General features: G+C 42.7%; 1 protein-coding gene across 1 annotated transcript; it reads right to left on the reverse strand.

The window, feature by feature from the left end:
* Positions 1-483: 483 nt before the first annotated feature.
* Positions 484-2,308, reverse strand: LOC118586191 (putative small proline-rich protein 5). The gene is made up of 2 exons (XM_036191342.1): positions 2,223-2,308; positions 484-754 (listed from the first exon to the last, which is right to left on the reverse strand). The coding sequence occupies exons 1-2, from the start codon at positions 2,306-2,308 to the stop codon at positions 484-486; spliced, it is 357 nt and encodes a 118-aa protein (XP_036047235.1).
* Between the last annotated feature and the right edge of the window lie 16,217 nt (positions 2,309-18,525).

Here is an 18,525-nt window from a genome sequence, read left to right on the forward strand (position 1 = left end):
GTATTTAAGCAGTACACATCTCCACACCCTCTCCCCTCAATACACTGGAAGTTTGGGGTGGGAAAGGCATACAAATCCTCAGGAATGCAATGTTTTCAACAACAGAATCATCAGAGACATTTGGTGCCAGAGGAATTCTCTTTTAATTGTTTGGGAAGGGTGATGGGAAAGGGCGTCTGGGCGTGCCGCCTGGATTTCCAGCAGGGTGATGTAGACACTTGTCAGCGAAGATGATTAGACAGTTTAGAAGCAGATCTTCGTCAGAGATGCAAACTGCAACTGCTAATTAAGAAGGGGCTGAGATCTAGGAAGCTGAAGCCTAGAAGCTTCTTTTCCAAGTGTGAAATATGACTGCATCCAGAAGCAGCGGTGAACCCACACATGGCTGATGCGGGAAGGAATACCAGATGCTGACCAAAAAGCCAAGAAGGAAAGATGTCTCGTTCTGTCTTGGGAATTCTCCTCTGGCCGCAAACTGAGAGCTCACTTCTGCTTGGACTTCTGGCACTGCTGGGGTGGAGGACACTTCTGTTGGCACTTGGGAGGAGGCTGGCAAGGCTGCTTGGTCTGCTGAGGTTGGGGGCAGCATTGCTGCGGGGGAGCGCACTGCTGTGGGGGGGCGCACTGCTGTGGGGGCGCGCACTGCTGGGGTGGGGGGCAGCACTGCTGTGGAGGGGCGCACTGCTGTGGGGGGGCGCACTGCTGTGGAGGGGCGCACTGCTTCTGCTTCTGCTGAGACATTCTGGATTTCCAACTAGAAACAAACACAAATAATGAGGCAGGTTGAGCCATAGATCCCGGAGCCAGGTGACTCTCCTTGACATTCACTGTTTTGACAGTGACCTGATTGTTTCGTGTATTTAAGGTGTGTGTGTGTGTGTGTGTGTGTGTGTGTGTGTGTGTGTGTGTGTGTACATCCATACTTGCTTACATATTAAGTTTAACTAAATGTCTGTAAGCTGTTTCAGCTCTTTCTGGAAAAAAAATTAATTAAAAAGGAAAGGATGAAGGAGGGAAGAAGGGATGTGGAAGGAAAGAAAGGATGGAAGAAGAAAAATGTAAAAGAAACTTTAAAAAGGGAAGAAGGAGAAAGACATTAAGAAAGAGAAAGAAGGTAGAAATATAGACAGCTAAATAGCTATGTGTGTTATGAAGAAAACTGTGCATATGAAGACAGAATTTTCTAGGATCTGAATCCTGCCTAAACAACTACACCCTTTTGGTTATCATCAATGTGCTTTTCCATACCAGCCTCTTCTGGAGTTACTGTCTAAATTGGCATGTAAAAATACATCCAAGCTTGCTAACATGTGTGGATGTGTGTATTAGAATCCATCCATCCACAGCAACTCTAGCACTTACTTAGCACAGTGTCTACTTAACAAATACATGTATAAGAATTCAAAAGAAACATCTTAGCCATTCTCTAAAGCAATTTTCAGAACAGAGAGAACCAGAGGTAGATACTGCAAAACCATCTAGCTTCAGCCTCTTGACTGCTTTTGAGGAAAGCTACTCAGAAAAGCAGGGGAGCTCAGTTGCATAGCCATTAAGCATGGGAGGGTGGAGGGGGTTCTCTTGGTCCCCAGAACAGGGACCTTCTTAAGGCTTCATTGTCCTGTCCCTGATGTTCTGTATTTCCAGTCTTCCCCTCCTCTGCCCTGAGGCAGCCTGCTTCACTTCTTCCCTGGACCCGGATTATCTCCCTGCCAGTGAGCCTAGAGCTGGTCACCCTCTCCTTCGGGTTCCTTCTTAACACCTGGGGAGGCACCATGCCTGCACCATGCCAGCAAGTCTTTGGGACACTGTTTCTCTTGTACAGCCCTCTTCTGGTTTCAGCTCAGTCTCCCCAGATCATCAGCCATCAGCCAGATGACTTGCAGGTCCAAGGTAGATTGGTTTAAAATGATAGGGAAGAGGCAGGTGCCCAGAGAAAGCCTCCCTTTCTGACCACCCAGAGCTCCATCCTCTACTCCCAGGAGTTGGAATATATGCGGAGCCAGGCAGCTGTGAGGGCCTTACCTCAAAGGACTTACCAGAATTCACCAGAGACTGGAGTGTAGAGATGCTGAGCTGTTTGGGACGCTCTCAGCTGGCCCACCTTTTATACATATCACATCTCTGCCTGGGGCAATGAGGTGGCCTCGGACTGGGGTGTACTAATTAGTCTCTAGTCACAATAGGACCCATCTGCCCTTCCTCAAATTTCAGGTCTTGCTCACCCCCTAGGGCTGGCAGCCTCCCTCTTGGCATGGCAGGACTTGGGGATGACAATGACTTCACCATCGCCCTTGTTCCACCTCCCCATCGCTTTACAAGGGTTGGTCTTGGATTTCCAAATCCACTCGTGACTTTTGACTTAGAACCTTGGCATCTGGGATAGTCCCAAGCAGGCGTTCAGGACAGTGCTGGGTGCGGGGGCTGTGAGGGCTATGAGGGGAGTGTTCTGGGAAGTTCTGGTTGGCAGGGGGGTTGAGGTAGCTCTAGGAGTCTGTGCAGATAGCTTTGTTGTCAGAGAATGGCAGAGGAGATGACTGGTTCTCTTAGGGTCTCATTAACTTCAGAAAAATTAAGTCTTTGATTTGCCCCATGCTCAGAGTAGCTTTCAGACTGAACTGGTAGGAAGACAAAGTGATTTTATTCTTGTTCTTGTCATCTAAGCAATAAATTAGGGACTTCAGTCCTCTGTCCTGCCTGCTATTGGGAAAACCATTAGGTCCCATTAAGATAATCTGGGTGGTTACAGTAGACGATGCTTATCTCTCTGTTCTCTGCATATGTATAAGTTACTCAGACTGCATGGTTCTCAGAAGTGATAATCATGAGCACTGGTGGAGAGGTGGGGGAAGTAGGGAGCATTGACTTAGCATGAGCTCATGGAAGACTCCTGCTGGCTGGGTGGTGGAGTCTAGGCTCTGAAGGCAGCAGCCCTGGTTTCCTTCACACTCCTGTTGGGGAGCCTGGAACAGAGGGGGATGGTACTAGGCACAGACTTCAATATTGTCCTTCTGTTGAAGGATGGAGTGGTGCTCCAGCTGGGGAACTACCTTTTGCTGCTTGAGTGACTGAGCACTTAATGTGTTTAAGCTTCTGCTTCCTTATCCTCATGAACAAATGACACCACCCTGCATGTCAGGAACAGGGATTAAAATGAAGAGCCTCCACAAAATGTTTGGGTAAATGTGTGTTCAACTGTTAGGTGTTTCATGAAATTGAGTTTTAAATACCAGAGCAAGATGGGCTCAAGAAATACCAAATAGGTAGCTGAAGGGAAACGAAGGCAGGTAATGGCATTTGCCACTCAATGTCTTCAGATACTGAGTTAAAGAGATAGGAGGAATAACAAGATTACTATATTCATGGGGGCAACATTAAATGAGAATGATCAACCAACTAAAGAGGCTAGATTTTCTGGTGTTCTGATTACTTGGAAATATAAAAAATGTCTGTGTAGGTCTTGTGTGGGAATCTGTGGTTGATCTGAGTTCATGTGTGTCTAAGGGCACGCACAATGCAGAAGAGGGGGCAGCAAAGAGGTAAGAGCTGGAGGATGAGGATGCAAGCTATGGAAGGCTGGCTCCTGAACATGACATGGCTGTTACACACAGGACATCCTGAGTTCTTGACTGAGCATTCCCTATAACAACGAACACACACTAAAATAAAAAAGAGAAAAAGACCCGTGTCAAAGGAGAAAATTAAAACAAATTTAAAGATTTTTAGTAGCATTTATTTGCAGTCCTAGAATTGAGTAACACATCACTCTCATTCTATAAAATATATTGACTATTCTAATGAGTTGAGACAGACACACAGAGAGAGAAGGACTGAGGAAAGCCGAAACAGAACAATAGGAACAGAGTGGTTGTTTTAAAATCCCCTTTCTTATGAAGTTGAAACTTACCAGCTTTGGGAACCCTCCTCTCTTCTTCTTCACTTCCCTCCCCTTTCTTCCCTCCTGTTTCTCCTTCCCCTCTTCCTCTTCTTCCCCCTTCTCCTTCTCCTTCCCTCTTTCTCCATTCTCTATGTCATCTCTTCCCCTTCTCTTTCTCTTTGCCTACAGCTCCTCTTTCTCCCCTCCTACATCTCTTTCCTGTTTCCTAGAGGGAAATATAAATAATTCAACAGTTGTGTTGTATTTTTAAAACATGACACTTTAGCACAAGGGATTAAATTCCAGTTTGGTACCAGTGCTGGGGCTAGTGCAGAAGCTCATCCACACCCATGGTTTCTCATCAACTGTAAGTACATATTAACTAGCTCAAATAAGATGCTAGGTAATACATATATCAAAACATCACATTGCACACTATAAATATAAAGTTATCATTTGTCAATTAAAATGCATTGTGAATGAACAGAATTGTGAATTGAAAGAAATAAATGGAAGTAGACAAGCCACCTGCATTCTGAGGATGGTACATTCTTAATGTCAACATTGGGTGTAGCTATGGCTTCCCTGAACACTTTAGATTTCCTTAAGATCTTTGGAAGATATTCTACTGCATTTGAAGACACCAACCAGTGTGTCTCTCTTAAACTACAGTCCTGGTCAACTTGGACCATAGGCTGTGTGGGGGCAAGGAACTAAGAGAGACTCAAAGGAATCCAGATTTTCTTAAGAGGTAAATTCCTTCAGCCTGGTAGCATTTACCTAGAAATAACCATGCCTAAATGGAAGGAGTTTTATCCCAGGACCTGAAAAAATAGCAAAAAAAAAAAAAAGGCTATATGGGTAGGTTTCCTGGCATAGGCAGCTCATTAGGATGAGCTGCCCATGCATCACTCACTGTACCTGTGCTTAGAACACAGGGGAAGAGGGCAGCCAGGCTCTTGATTTTTCTAAGGAAACAAAGCAGGGAATAGCTCTGCTAGTTATGTCTGCCTTTGGGAACTAGAGCTCTGTTAATGGGATGAGGTGGTGAGATACCTAATGCTTTATTCTTGCCTCCTACTTGTCCTTTACATATTTAATTTTGCTGTTCATCTTAGATTAGCTGAGTACACGAAACTCAAGGGGCTTTAGTATGATGTCTATATTGCCGAGTAAATTGTGAACAACCTCCTTCAAACCTTCAATTGATATATTTGGGGTGCAAAATTTGGTAAATCTTTTCTTACATGTGCCTAACCACCCAGAACAGACATTTGTGGTGAGGTTGGCAACCTCAAAAATGTGTGATGCAATATTGCCTCTGCTGCCAGAGGACCAAAGGAGAATGTAATCTAGAAGTCACTAATAAAACCAATGCTTATTCTAGTCTCTGGATGATACATCCCACTGACCTTCATCAGTTTCCTTTTCTGTCACTTCCTTCAATCCTCCATCTCACTTACACACACATATGTACACACACACACTGTATCCATGTGCTTATGTGAACATAGACTAGCACTCTAAAAGTTGATAGGGTTGAAAGTGGTATCTTCTACCAATTTCCAAAGCATATGCATTTACACCCTGCTTACCTGAGATCCACATCTACTACCAGGTTATGGATCCCAATTCTGCACCTTTCTCATATTCCTAAGACTCTATGTGGCAGCTGATGATAATATCCCCTACATAGACTTTCCCTGGAGCTCTTATCATTATGATTTCAGTTTCATGAGCATAAACAGGATGATATGAGGTAGAGAGCTGTATGTATTAGGGAGAAGATGTGACTGGAAAATAGATACCAATGTGCTTGGTTCTAGTCTCAAGCACCAATAGCACATCTAGCTCAAAAAAGTACCAAAACCTAGTTGGACCAAGAGGGGTCAGGGCTGAGCTTAGCAAGGTACATTCAGCAAATGTAGAGGGTCAGGCTATGCCAAGGGCTGTTGGGCTGGGAACTGAGTTTCTGGTCTCAGGAACATGTGTCTGGTCCAATGCATCTGGAGCTCAGAGGTTGATACTATGAATCAGGACCTGAGCAATGACATGTGAAAACCAGTGTGTCACAGAGCCCAGAGGGAAAGGCCTTGGGATATGGCTGGTGCCAACAACAAAGCACCAGAGAAGACGGGGAAACCCTTAGACTGCAGATTTCTTATGGATGACTTCTTGTTAGTATCCTAGTGCCTGAAAAAGATTTTCATTCAGAACTGGAAGTAAATCAATTTCTATGAAATGAGTTCAGGCATTCCAGCAAAGGGGACATGAGCTGAAAAACTATCCACATGCGGGAAGGTTCTTTGTGTCTCAGGAACAAAAGCAACTAGTGTACAGTAGTGGGTAGTCAGTGGTGATGAGCAGTAGAAAAGCTTGTGGACCAGATCCATGAGAAGTCTAAAACTCCAGACTAGTCAGGAGCCCTTCATTTCAGGATAGGATCCTGGGCCCTGGCTCTAAACAGTGCAGTGGTGATTAGTAAATACCACATTTCTAAATAAGGTTTGGTTAGCATAAGGAGGGATAAGGGCAAGGTGTGTGTGTGTGCGTGTGTGTGTGTGTGTGTGTGTGTGTGTGTGTGTGTGTGTGTGTGTGTGTAAGATCCTGGTATGCTCTTAGCTTGCCCAATAATTACTGTGTGCTTTTGGATAATTGGCTTCTCTCTGAGGCTCAGGATTTTGTCTGCTGTGGAATGTGATTAACCCCGAGGATCTTCACCATGTGGAATGGTATGCTTTTCCCATAGGGAGCCGGAAACCAAAGGAGAGACAAAATTGAAGCTCTCTGGGCACTCGTGAGGAGCACACACTATGAACCAGGACAGGGGAGGGTGGAAAAGGGAGGCATACAGAGTGGTTGGGAAGGAGAGGTCATGGGACCCTTCCCCTGGGCAGCAGTAACAGAAGAGGGAAGGGAAGCAGGTCTAAGCACAACTGAACTCAGAACACACGGTGCTGGAGGGCTGGCACGCTAGAAGAAAGGCACGGAGTCAATGGGACTCAGGATGCCAAGCAACAAAACTGGAGGACATGGAGATTAGTCCTGGGAGGAGGGAACACAGTGATCAAACTTCTGTCCATGTGCTTGTGTGTGGTGGGTCAGGGCACCAGAGAAGCAGAACAATGACAGAGAAGGGGAGTGGGGAACAGAAGGAGGGAGATGTCCCCCTTGGGTACCTGCTTTGTGCTGAGCTCGAGGAAAGGGGAGAAGAAAAGGCAGTCTTGGCCAAGGGAGCTCTGGGCCAGGCAAGGCACCCATCCCCCAGACAACCGTCAAGGTCAGGGTTGCAGTGTCTGAGCACAAATAGTACCAAAGCGGGAGGGAGTCCGACAGTCAAATAGAGTAAGTATCCCCACTCCCCATCGGCACTTTAGACCATTCTCACCAAGCCACAGAAGGAGAGACATTGGTATCTTTTAGAGCAGTGGTTCTCAACACTCCTAAATGCGATGACCCTTTAATCCAGTTCTTCATGCCGTGGTGACCCCACCCCAACCATACCATTATTTTTGTTGCTACTTCATAACTGTAATTTTGCTACTGTTATGAGCTGTAATGTAAATATTTTTGGAGATAGAAATTCGCCAAATGGGTCACAACCCACAGGTTGAGAACCACTGTTTCAGAGACATTGATACATGGATGGTGACTTTTATGTCCTTGGAAAAGTCTTTAGTTTGTTGGTTGTTTATATTTTGATATTATTCTGTCTTTACTATTTTTTAAGAATTACTTTTTACTTTGTGAACTATGATGATTATAAAAGATCTTTGCTTTTAATTGATAACATAAAATGTCATAATTCATTACACTGAAGAGTATATTCAGTGAAACTCACAAACCTGTATATGCTAGTGTGGGACATGTCTTGCCAGGAATAAATATGGAAAAGGTGAGTAAGACAAAGGAAGTGACTTGCTTGAAGTCATATTTTATTAAAATCTCAGAGAGGCCTTGCACTCTAGATACCTAACAATGCCAAAGCAAGCTAAAACAAACAAACAAACAAATTAGGACTTGGGTTGATGTCACAATCTCAGCCGGAAAGTCTCCTCCTCCTGCCCTCCCTACCTGGATGCCAGACCTTCTCCAGGTGGCAGGAGCAGACCTGTTGTGACACCCACACCTGACTCTTCCCTGTCCTGGACTCTAGGATACAAAGCACAGCTATGGCCTGCCTTCTTTCCTGGGAGACATGCTGTGTCCTGCCCCATGACTTCACCAGGATGGAACCAGGTCTCCCAGCCTTATTATGCACTCCTCAGATCAGAGGGTATTAACCCCTCTATGCATTTGTCCTCTTCCTGACTCTTAGGAAGTCTCTCTTTGCAGGAAATGAACAATTTGCCTCCAAGGGTACACAGTCGGATGCTCAGACACCTGACTTTTCCATGTGCAGCAGACCCTGTGGCTTTATCTCTATAATAGCGGGAGATTGGAATATTTCAATAACCAGGAACTGAAGTTTAATTATACTCTGTGGTTCTGAGATGTGGAATCAAGTTCCTGAAAGGTTGAGTCCTCAGGATGTGCTTGAGGCCCCTGTTCCCACTGAAGAACTCCGTTCACTCCTGTGATTCTAGTACTGCCTTTGTACTGGACTTTCCCCTGTATTTCGGATCTGTGGTATGTCCAGACATCATGGTACATCTTGAGCACAATGTGATTGTTTTTAGTCTGTATATGCATACTTTGAACCCCATAATTTAGATTTATAATTTGTTTATTAAAATTTAATATATTGATTAAAAAGCTTCGCCATCTGTGAATCCACAGCTATCTTGATTTCAATATATTCAAAACTTGAATTTCTGTTCCTCCTCTTGTTTTTCCATCTTCTGTTTGCAGGAATAAAATCTCTACTTAACACTTACTACCTACTCAGCAGTCCCAGCCAGACCTTAGGCATCACCTCTGACTACTTCTACATGTCAGGATCTATTGCTCTGTCACCTAGGGAGATAAGGTATACCTGCTATGAGCTCTGGCCTCACCATATGGAGAGATGCTATTTCAAATCTCTTTCACTCTGTACTGTTTTCTACATATAAACTCTCTCTCTCTTCCCATCTCCCTCTGTAAAGACATGTTATAGATTTATGATTGGGCTTATAATTTTTCTACATCACAACAGTATAAAAATGATACATATTCCGTAAAACTTTGTTTTGAGTCTACAAAGCATTCTGCTTTTTCACTTTCTATATAATATTCAGTAACTTATGGGAAATATTCAGTAGCAAATTATAAAATAAATTTTGTGTTGTATGAGTCTTCCCAACTGTAGACTAATATAACTATTCTGAGTACTTTTAATATAGACTAGGTAAGCTATAAGTGTGTGGCTTAGATGCATCAAAATCATTTTTATTTATAATGTTTTCAGCTTGTGATTGGTTTGTCTACATGTAACTATATTCTAAATAGGGAGCAATTGGTAGAAAGAAAGAATGAACACATTTAAGAAGAATATAACTGGGTATACGCTATCTAGGAATATTTGTACTATTAAAGCTGTCTATAAACCTGAAATTAGATCAAAATAAACACTTATAAATAAAAGTGGACCAGTATTACTCCCCTCCATAGGATCTCTGAAAGGACGCTCTTTCCCGTCACCTACAGGACCAATGTTGGAATTCCAATATGAAGGAGCCCTGCCTGCTTCTCAAGTCATTCCACATGCTCTGGTTCATGTGTATGTCCCATCCAAAAGGAGCGGATACAGTTCCTGGTGGACAGCCTGATGCTTTCTTTTCTTCCTTTTTCTATTGAGGGCTTTTGGCTCACACAGTCTTTGCACAGGGAATCTGTGAGAACCCAGTTCCCATCACTGGTCCCCAGATGAGAAGTCCGAAGAATGGTTTAACCAGAGTGATGGGTGGAGCTATTCCCTATATAACTCCCCGCCCCCATTTTACATATCAGCCAGGGATTCCCCTGTCCTCCCTCCTCCTGCCGCCCTTCCTCCAATCCACCCCCCCATTCCCATCTCCTCCAGGGCAAGCACTCCCCTGGGGATTCAGCTCAGCCTGGTAGATTCAGTTGAGGCAGGTCTAGTCCCCTCTTCCCTTTACCCGGGCTGAGAAAAGTGTCCCAGCATAGGCCTCAGGCTCCAAAAAGCCAGCCCATGAACTAAGGACAGGTCATGATCCCACTGCTGGGGGCCTCCCAAACAGTTCAAGCTAATCAACTGCCTCACTTATCCAGAGGGCCTGGTCCAGTTGGGGGCTCCTCAGCTATTGGTTCATAGTTCATGTGTTTCCACCAGTTTGGCTATTTGTCCCTGTGCTTTTTCCAATCATGATCTCAGCATCTCTTGCTCATACAATCCCTCCTCTTTCTCGCCTATTGGACTCCCGGAGCTCCACCTGGGGCCTGGCCATGGATCTCTGCATCTGCTTCCATCAGTCACTGGATGAGAGTTCTATCATGACAGTTAGGGTGTTTGGCCATCCGATCATCAGAGTAGGTCAGTTCGGGCTTTCTTTCGACCATTGCCAGTAGTCTATTGTGGAGGTATCTTTATGGATTTCTGGGGACCTGTCTAGCACTTTGCTTCTTCCTATTCCCATGGGATCTTCATTTATCATGGTCTGTCTTTCCTTGTTCTCTCTCTGTGTTCTTGATTCAGCTGGGATATCCCACTCCCTTAAGCTCCCTTTCCCCCAACCCTTGCCCTTTATTACCCCCACCCCACCATGCCCAGTTTGCTCATGTATATCTCATCCATTTCTCTGTCATTGGGTGATCCCTGCAGACATAGCATTTCTAAGGGATATCTCATTGTTCTAAATGGATACAGACAGGGGCAGGAAACCCAAAGAATGCACTTGATGAACTCAAAGTTTCCAAGTGGCCATTGGCCCTTCGGCTTCAGCTCCTGTCACTGAAGGCACAGACTATGTGTCATCAAGTCAAAAACCACTGTCACATTGTGTTGTTTCACTCCCATGTCTCTTTTAAGGGCCATCTATCAGCTATAGAAAGGTAAAATACCCTATTACATTAAATAAGACCAAATCTGGAGAGTGAAGGCACCTGTATGTTCAAGCCTAGTGTGTGCATAGGGTGAAAAAAAATGTGAGTAACAGGCAGATGGGGAACACAGGTCCTCTTCTAGATCTACCCTTTACTCTAGCTTTAGGTTTGCCAGTCATTTAATTTATTTCATGATATATTTGTAAGACACTATTCGACATTATTTGAAAAACATCCCAAGGTGGTATTCTACAGAGTTTGAATGGGTATGAAGAAATGCATCTGCTGGTCTGGAAAGTCATACTAGAAGTAAGCTCAGATCTCTAAGCTCTACAGGTGTCTAGAATGTTCTACAGAACAGCTGCTGCATACTTCCTGATATGAAGGAGAGTTTTGAGCTTGAAGTCTCTGTTTCCTAAAGAGCTCCAGGAGAATTATGAATTCCTTTGATGGATTTAGCTCTAATAAAGAGAAAAAATATTATATCATACGTAATAAGCAGGTAGAAATCATCTCCTCACTTGGTTTTCTATTCTGTTTGGGATCAGTGAAGAGGCAGTAAGAAACAAAAACAACAACAACAGCAACAGCTACAGTCAACTAAAGGAAACAGACACAGTGGATCTCCATCTTAAAGGGTCGAGCCTGGAATAACGGGAAGGGGAACGAGGCTGCACTGGACATCAAGGGTCAGGCTATCGGCAGACTCTCTACCCAGGTCTAAAGTGGATGGGAAGGCTTCCAGGGGAGTAATTTTTGTCTGTCTTTCTTTCATTCCATCTGTGTCTATCTCTAGGTAGAATTGAATTTGAATCAACCCTCCTGCCTCCATATCCCAAGCCATGAACTTCCAAGATCAAGTCACACTGTACCTATACCTGACAAGAAATATGATCACAAAACTTTACTATTAGTATTAATGGAAACATCCCTCTGTAGTTTGTGGGTTTTTTTTTTTTTTTTAGATTTTTTTTGTATATCTATGAGTGCTTGCCTATATGTGTGTCTATGTACTACATATGTGCCTGGTGCCTGTAGAGGCCAGAAGACTGTGTAAGATCCCCTGGAACTAGAATTACAGATTGTAGTGAGACTATAAATGGGTGCTAGGAACTGGATTTGGATCCTTTGTAAGAGCAGAAAGTGCTCTTAACCACTGAGCTGTCTCTCTAGGCCCTCCCTTGCTATTAGATTTTAAGGAAGAATATAATCCCGTAAAGGACAGCAGATGCTTGGAGGCCATTCTCCCCTATTCCTCAGACTTTATAGCTAGTGAGAAATTTAGAAAAAAGGGAGTTAAAACAAATGAAATTCAGTAAAATAGAAAAGGAAAAAGAGTGCTTCCCAAGGCTGACTAATCGTCTAAGTGAGTATCATCCATGAAAAGTTAATGCTGTCGTTCCCAAAAAAAGGCTGTTTGCCATTGTTCTTACAAAAAAATGTTTCCCAGGACCATAAACAGCCCCTTTATGCCCCACAAGGGACATCTTCTTGTCCTCACTTAGTATGAGATGCTTGCCCAGCTTCAGTTCGTACCCTGGTGGGCCACATTGAGGAAATAATGCTTTCATCCATGGCCTTTTAGCAAATATTTTCAAAGAATTCAGCAAAGACTCTTGAGGCTGGTGTGCAGGCTTCAGCATTATAATGTAAATGAAATATGGAACATTGCAAAGTTGTTCTGATGAATTATATGTATGAAATATATAGCTGCTTATGATAACATCCTTTTAATGTGAAAATATAAGTTCACTTCTTGATTCTTAAGAGAAATTATGTAAATACACAATTTGAAGTATAATTCCACTTCAGATGATAGAAATCCAGGCTTGGTTTTCCATAGGCGTGAACCAAGCAATCCCACGAAGTGAACACAGCAATTCAACAAAACACAACAGAAAGGAGCTAAAGTCTGTGTTTTGGGAGCTTTAAGTCTCATTGTACTTGGCACCTGGTCTATGATAAATTCCTTTTATTTTCAGTAGTGGGGCTGTGGCTAAATAGAAGGAAGCAGTGGTGACTTCCTTCCTGCCTCCACCTCCCTTTCCATACACACCCTCAACAAGGACAATACTGGCATGTGGGTGTGTGAAACTCAGACAAGCAGGTATCATGTTTGCTTCTAGGTAGAGAGATCAGACATTGTGTCTGGAATTCTGAGTCACATCAAGCTTCCCTGAGGGTGGATCTCTCTATGTCCTGTATCACACTCTCTCATATGCACACACACACACACACACACACACACGTGTCCCACTATTATATAAGGGGCTTCTCTTTGCAGTGTTCTTTGGTGATACTAAATGAAAGCATACAGTTAATGCAACTTAGGCATTGTTGAACACCTATCATTATCCAAGCACAGGGTTGGGTATCACTGAAAATGGAAGCAAGGTAAAATTTTTTATTCAAGTGTTTTACTCATGGTATGTACATGAAGAATATGAAAGCAAATAAAGAAGTTCAACATTTATGTGAATACTAAAATTTATGTGGATATCTTTTTGAAGCTTTATTTTTATTATTTGTGTGTATGTGTGTGCATCTGTGTGAGTGAATGTCATGGATTTTGGAAGAGGGAGTCAGATCTGCTACAGCTGGAGTTACCAGTGGGTGTTGGGAATCAGGTTCTTTGGAAGAGCAGCAGGTACTCTTAATCAATGAGTTATTCCTCGAGCCTCTGACTCTTGTATTTCCACTGAGAATCTGGTTATGGAGAGAGAAATACACCTGTCAGAGGGGAATAACTTAAAGAACTACTTATGTGATAATAACTGTGATAAGATGGGTTAGATTCCTGGAGTGGCCAAGAATGCACCTACAGATTATTCCACCTTCTGAAACTACCACTGCAGGCTAAGAAGCAGTGAAATTGGGTGTAGGGATGACCTAGGTCATCATGAGGTCAACAAGAGGCCTCTCCTTACAATAGAAGGCATGGGAGAGGTAGTTTGACTGTAGTCCAGGCTGGTAAGGAAGCGAGCTGAAAAAACCTTAGAGCATGGGTGGGCTGTTCCTGGAGTCCCTGGGGATGGAACATGGGACAGCAGCAATGACGAAGAGAGGATAGAATTACTATGTGTCCAGGAGGTCAAAGCTACCTTAGGAAATAGATTTCTGCATTTGGAAATGAAGCTTAGGCCCATAGGGAGAGGACAGTGCTTGAATGAGGTGAGCTGTGTTCATTATATATGACTAGTTTCCAATATTGTGCTTCTTATAGACTAGAGAAGAACACATACATGATTTAAATAGAAACTTTAAATATCAACTTCATCACAAATATTTTGTCATCTACAAGAAATGTGTCTAATGATAGACACTTTCTTCATTATCATATTCCTTCCTAGTTCTATTAGAATCCTAGAATGTTCTCATTTCTTAAGGCACACATGTATAGGATTTATTATTCTAAATATTATCAGTCCTTTGAGGACATAAACACAGGTGTCATTCCCAAGACAGGCACAGAGCTGGCCCCATTGAATAAGATACCAGTACTTGTTCCAAGAAATGAAGTCATGCAGGGTAAGGAAAAACATTATAGAAGTGTTTGCTTTGAGAAAGAGGAATAGAGTTTTAAATACCAAAGCAACCCATCAATTGTCTAGGGCTGTCTACCAGTAAGCTCTGATATGGGATACAGCACAATAAATACTTGCTGAATGAATACTGTAAATAGAAGGCTGTGGGAGGCTACCCGAGAGATGGTTATGGGAGCAACAGTTTATTTACTCCATTCCAGAAGACAAAAGAGGTGTGTGGACACACACACACACACACACACACACACACACACACACACACACTTCTTTCATACACACTAAAAAGAGTACTTGTGTAAAGATTATCCTCTAGTTTGTGCATACTGGTGTCTATGTTTCTCTTTGAGTAATGTTATAAACAGAATGGTATTTTCATGAGTCAGATTTTAGGTTTATCTCTCTGGGCTCCTCCTTCTGTTGTATGGCATTTGATTTTGCAGCCAATGGGTCTACTCTGCCTTTGATTTTAGATAACAACAACACAGTGTGATTATCTCCAAGGCATGTCAATTTCAGAACCATGGGAAATGCATAGTTTAGAGTCAGAACTCACTTAGGTATGCCCCAAAAGACATTCACTCAATATTGAGCAAGTACCTCCTATTTCAGGCATTGAACTATGCACTGGAATTTGGAGATAAATAAAACAGAGCTTTCTCCTTACAAGTCAGAATCTAAAGCAGGTAAAAGATTAAGTGAATGCTTTTAGTGTGATAACAGTGAATTCTTTGGCAGAGTCTGAGTTCTTTGGCAGAAAATTATTAGGGTTGGGGGTGTGGCATTGTGGGAGTAGGTGTAGCCTTGGTGGAGGAAGTTTGTCATTTAGGGGTGGACTTTGAGGTTTCAGAAGCTCAAGTCAAGCCCAGTGGCACTTTCTCTTTCAGTTGCTTGCCAATCTGGATGTAAGAGTCTCAACTATTTCCCCAGTACCATGTCTGCCTGCATACCACCATGCTTCTCGCCATGAGGATAATGGACTAAACCTCTGAACTATAAGCTGGCCCCAATTAAATGCTTTCCTTTATAAGAGTTGCCATGGTCATGGTACCTCTTCACAGCAATAAAAATCCTAACTAAGATACTAACAGATATGAGGTAAAAATCCATTGTGGGTTTTTTTTTTATTTGTTTATTTATTTTTCAATTTTGGAGGTTTTTGAGATAGGTTTTCTCTGTGAATCTTGGGCTGTCCTCAACTTACTTTGTAGACCAGGTTGCCCCTGCCTCTGCCTCCTTAGCAGTGGGATTAAAGGCATGTGCTACAATGCCCAGCTATTTATTGTAGCAGGAATCTTAGAAGATCTTATTAATAAAATCAAACCTGAGGCCAGTTATTGGGGTGAACTCTGGAAGATCAGAGAAGCAGAACAAGCCACAGCCACCTCACCTTGCCAATTCCTCAGCTGATTCTGTTTCCTCAGACTGGAAGCTTCTGAGTCCTCATCCGAATGGATCTCAGCTGAACTGCTGCTCAAAAGCCTAAAAGCTTAACCGGCCAAAAGCTTCTAGTTCCTGGTCTTCACACCTTATATACCTTTCTGCTTTGTACCATCACTCCTTGGGATTAAAGGCTCACTTTCTGGGATTAAAGGCATGAGTCACCATGCTTGACTTTATCCTTAAACAGATGGATTTCTGCCTCTAGAATGTTAGGATTAAAGGCAGGTGCTACCACTGTCCTCTGTGTTTAATATTGTGGCTGTTCTGTCTCTGACCCCAGATAAGTTTATTAGGGTGCACAATATTTTGGGGAACACAGTACCACCACAGTTTATATATATAAATGTATTTATATGGTGGTTGCTCATATTTCACAGCACACATATGGAGATCAGATAGCAAGCTGCAGGAGTCAGTTCTTTTCTCCCACTGTGTGTGCCTTGGGAATCAAACTTTGGTAGGTAGTCAGGTTTGGCAGCAAATGCCTATACCCACTGGGGCATATAGCCAGCCCTCTACTGTGGTTTTGATTTGACTTCTCTAATGATTAATAACCTTTACATATACATGTTGGCTATTTGTATGGCTTCTTTGGAAAAATGTCTATTAATGTCGTTTGTTCATTTTTAAATTAAAAGAAAATTTGTTGTTGTAGTTTGAATGTAATTGGCCCCCCTAAGCTCCTAAGCAATGGCACTGCTGGGAGGTGTGGCTTTGTTGGAGAAAGTGTGTCCCCGTGGAGGCAGATTTTGAGGTTTCATATATTATGTTCAAGCCACACCCAGTATTCCAGACCACTGAGTTTGAGGCCAATCTGGTCTACAAACAAAGTTGCAGGACAGCCACGCTTAGGCAGTGAAGGAAACCATGGAAAACAGAAAGCTCATGAAGATGTAATTGAACAAGGGGGCGGCTACCATGGTACCGCCATAGTCAGGTTTAGGTCCTGAGATGGGGAAGGGACATTGGTGCAAACTAAAAATTGTCCCACCACCAGATGAGTTTCACACAAGTGGCCAGCCTCAAATAGCTCGAGCCATCTTTATTTATATTTAAAAAACAAGCATGTTTTTCCCACCCTCCAGCATTAACATTCAGTTAAAAAAAAATTTCCTAACTTTCACATCAAAACAACTTTTAAACCAAAAACAACACTCAGCATTTTGTTAGCTTGGTTAAACATTGAACCAGGTACATCATGTTCTTACAAAGTTAAAAGGTGATAAACATAGGCATACATTCTCGACAATATCATTAAAAACTTAACAAAGAACATTTACAGAAATTGGATGATTTGCTATAAACTACTTTCATATTGTTAGCTTGAATCTTCCAATTGTTCCCTTGTCCTACAAAAGGGTCCCAAACACCTAAGCCTCTCTATAAAGGGTGAATTTTGATAAGGCACTAATATTTTTCCCAGAATTAGGAAATGTAATTAAAGTCCCCTGTTGTGGAATATTAATTTAAGATGTGTTACATTTGTTTGTGCTGTGGAATATTTGTTTATTGATGCAAAGATGTGTTGCATTTGTTTGATTAAATAAAATTCACCTGGGGTTAGGAGGCTGAGTCAGCAACTAGCTGACAGGAAGTAGTAAAGAAGAACCATGTTTAGCTAGGGTTCTTAAGTGGGGTCTGAGCAGAAGGACTTGCTATTTTGAGGGAGTTGTAAGCTAGAAGAGAAGGTTAGCTGTAGCCAGAAGTTTCTCCTGTCCCATCCAACCCTCCAGTCTGGACAAATATCTCCCACCCACATGCAGTCCTGCAGCCACTTATAAAATAAAAAATCACTCAGAGGCTTAATATTAATCACAAATTGTATGGCCTATGGCTCAATGTTTTGTTTTGTTTTTTTTCCTAGCTAGCTCTTATAACTTAATTCAATTATTTCTATTAATCTATGTTTTATCACATGTTCTGTGGCTGAGTGTCCCATTACATGTTGCTCCTTGGACCATAGGCTGGCATCTTTCTTGACTCCACCCTTCTCTCTGTGTCTCTGCTGGGATTTTCTGCCTGCCTCTAAGCTGCCTTGCCACCGGCCAAAGCTGCTTTATTTATTAGCCAGTGGAAGCAACTCATATTCACAGCGTAATATGAGACAAGACATCCTACAGCAGTTAGCTACTTGCTATTCAGTGTCTCTTAGCCAGCAGAATTTCACCTCAACCTTTAATGTTGTTTTTCATTATATTCGGTAGCTGCCCCTTAAGCAACTGCTGTCCTAATCGGCCATTGCAACTCTGCAGCTACCAGCAGCAGTTTAGCCGCACTGGCTATAGCCAGGCAGGAATTCTGTTCCTTCAGGCACTAGCTCTATCGTGGCTGCTAAAGGGAACTTTATCTAGATCTCTATCCTTCTGTAGAACACAAGATTCAAAGGCTGAGGTGAAATTCTGCTCTCTCAGAGAGTCTGAATAGCAAGTAGCTAACCTTCTCTCCTAGGTTACAACTCCCCCAAAATAGCATGTTCTTCTGCTAACCCCCCACTTAAGAACCCTAGCTACACACGATTCTTCCTTACCACTACCTGTCAGCTAGTTGCTGACTCAGCCTCCTGACTCTATGTGAATTTTAATTAAACAAGCAAATGTAACACACTTTTGCATCATTCAACAAATATTCCACAGCATAAAGGAATAACTCATCTTAAATTAATATTCCACAACAGTCCCCTGT

The sequence above is a fragment of the Onychomys torridus genome, chromosome 6 (genome assembly GCF_903995425.1).
Source record: "Onychomys torridus chromosome 6, mOncTor1.1, whole genome shotgun sequence".
Classification (NCBI taxonomy): Eukaryota; Metazoa; Chordata; class Mammalia; order Rodentia; family Cricetidae; genus Onychomys; species Onychomys torridus.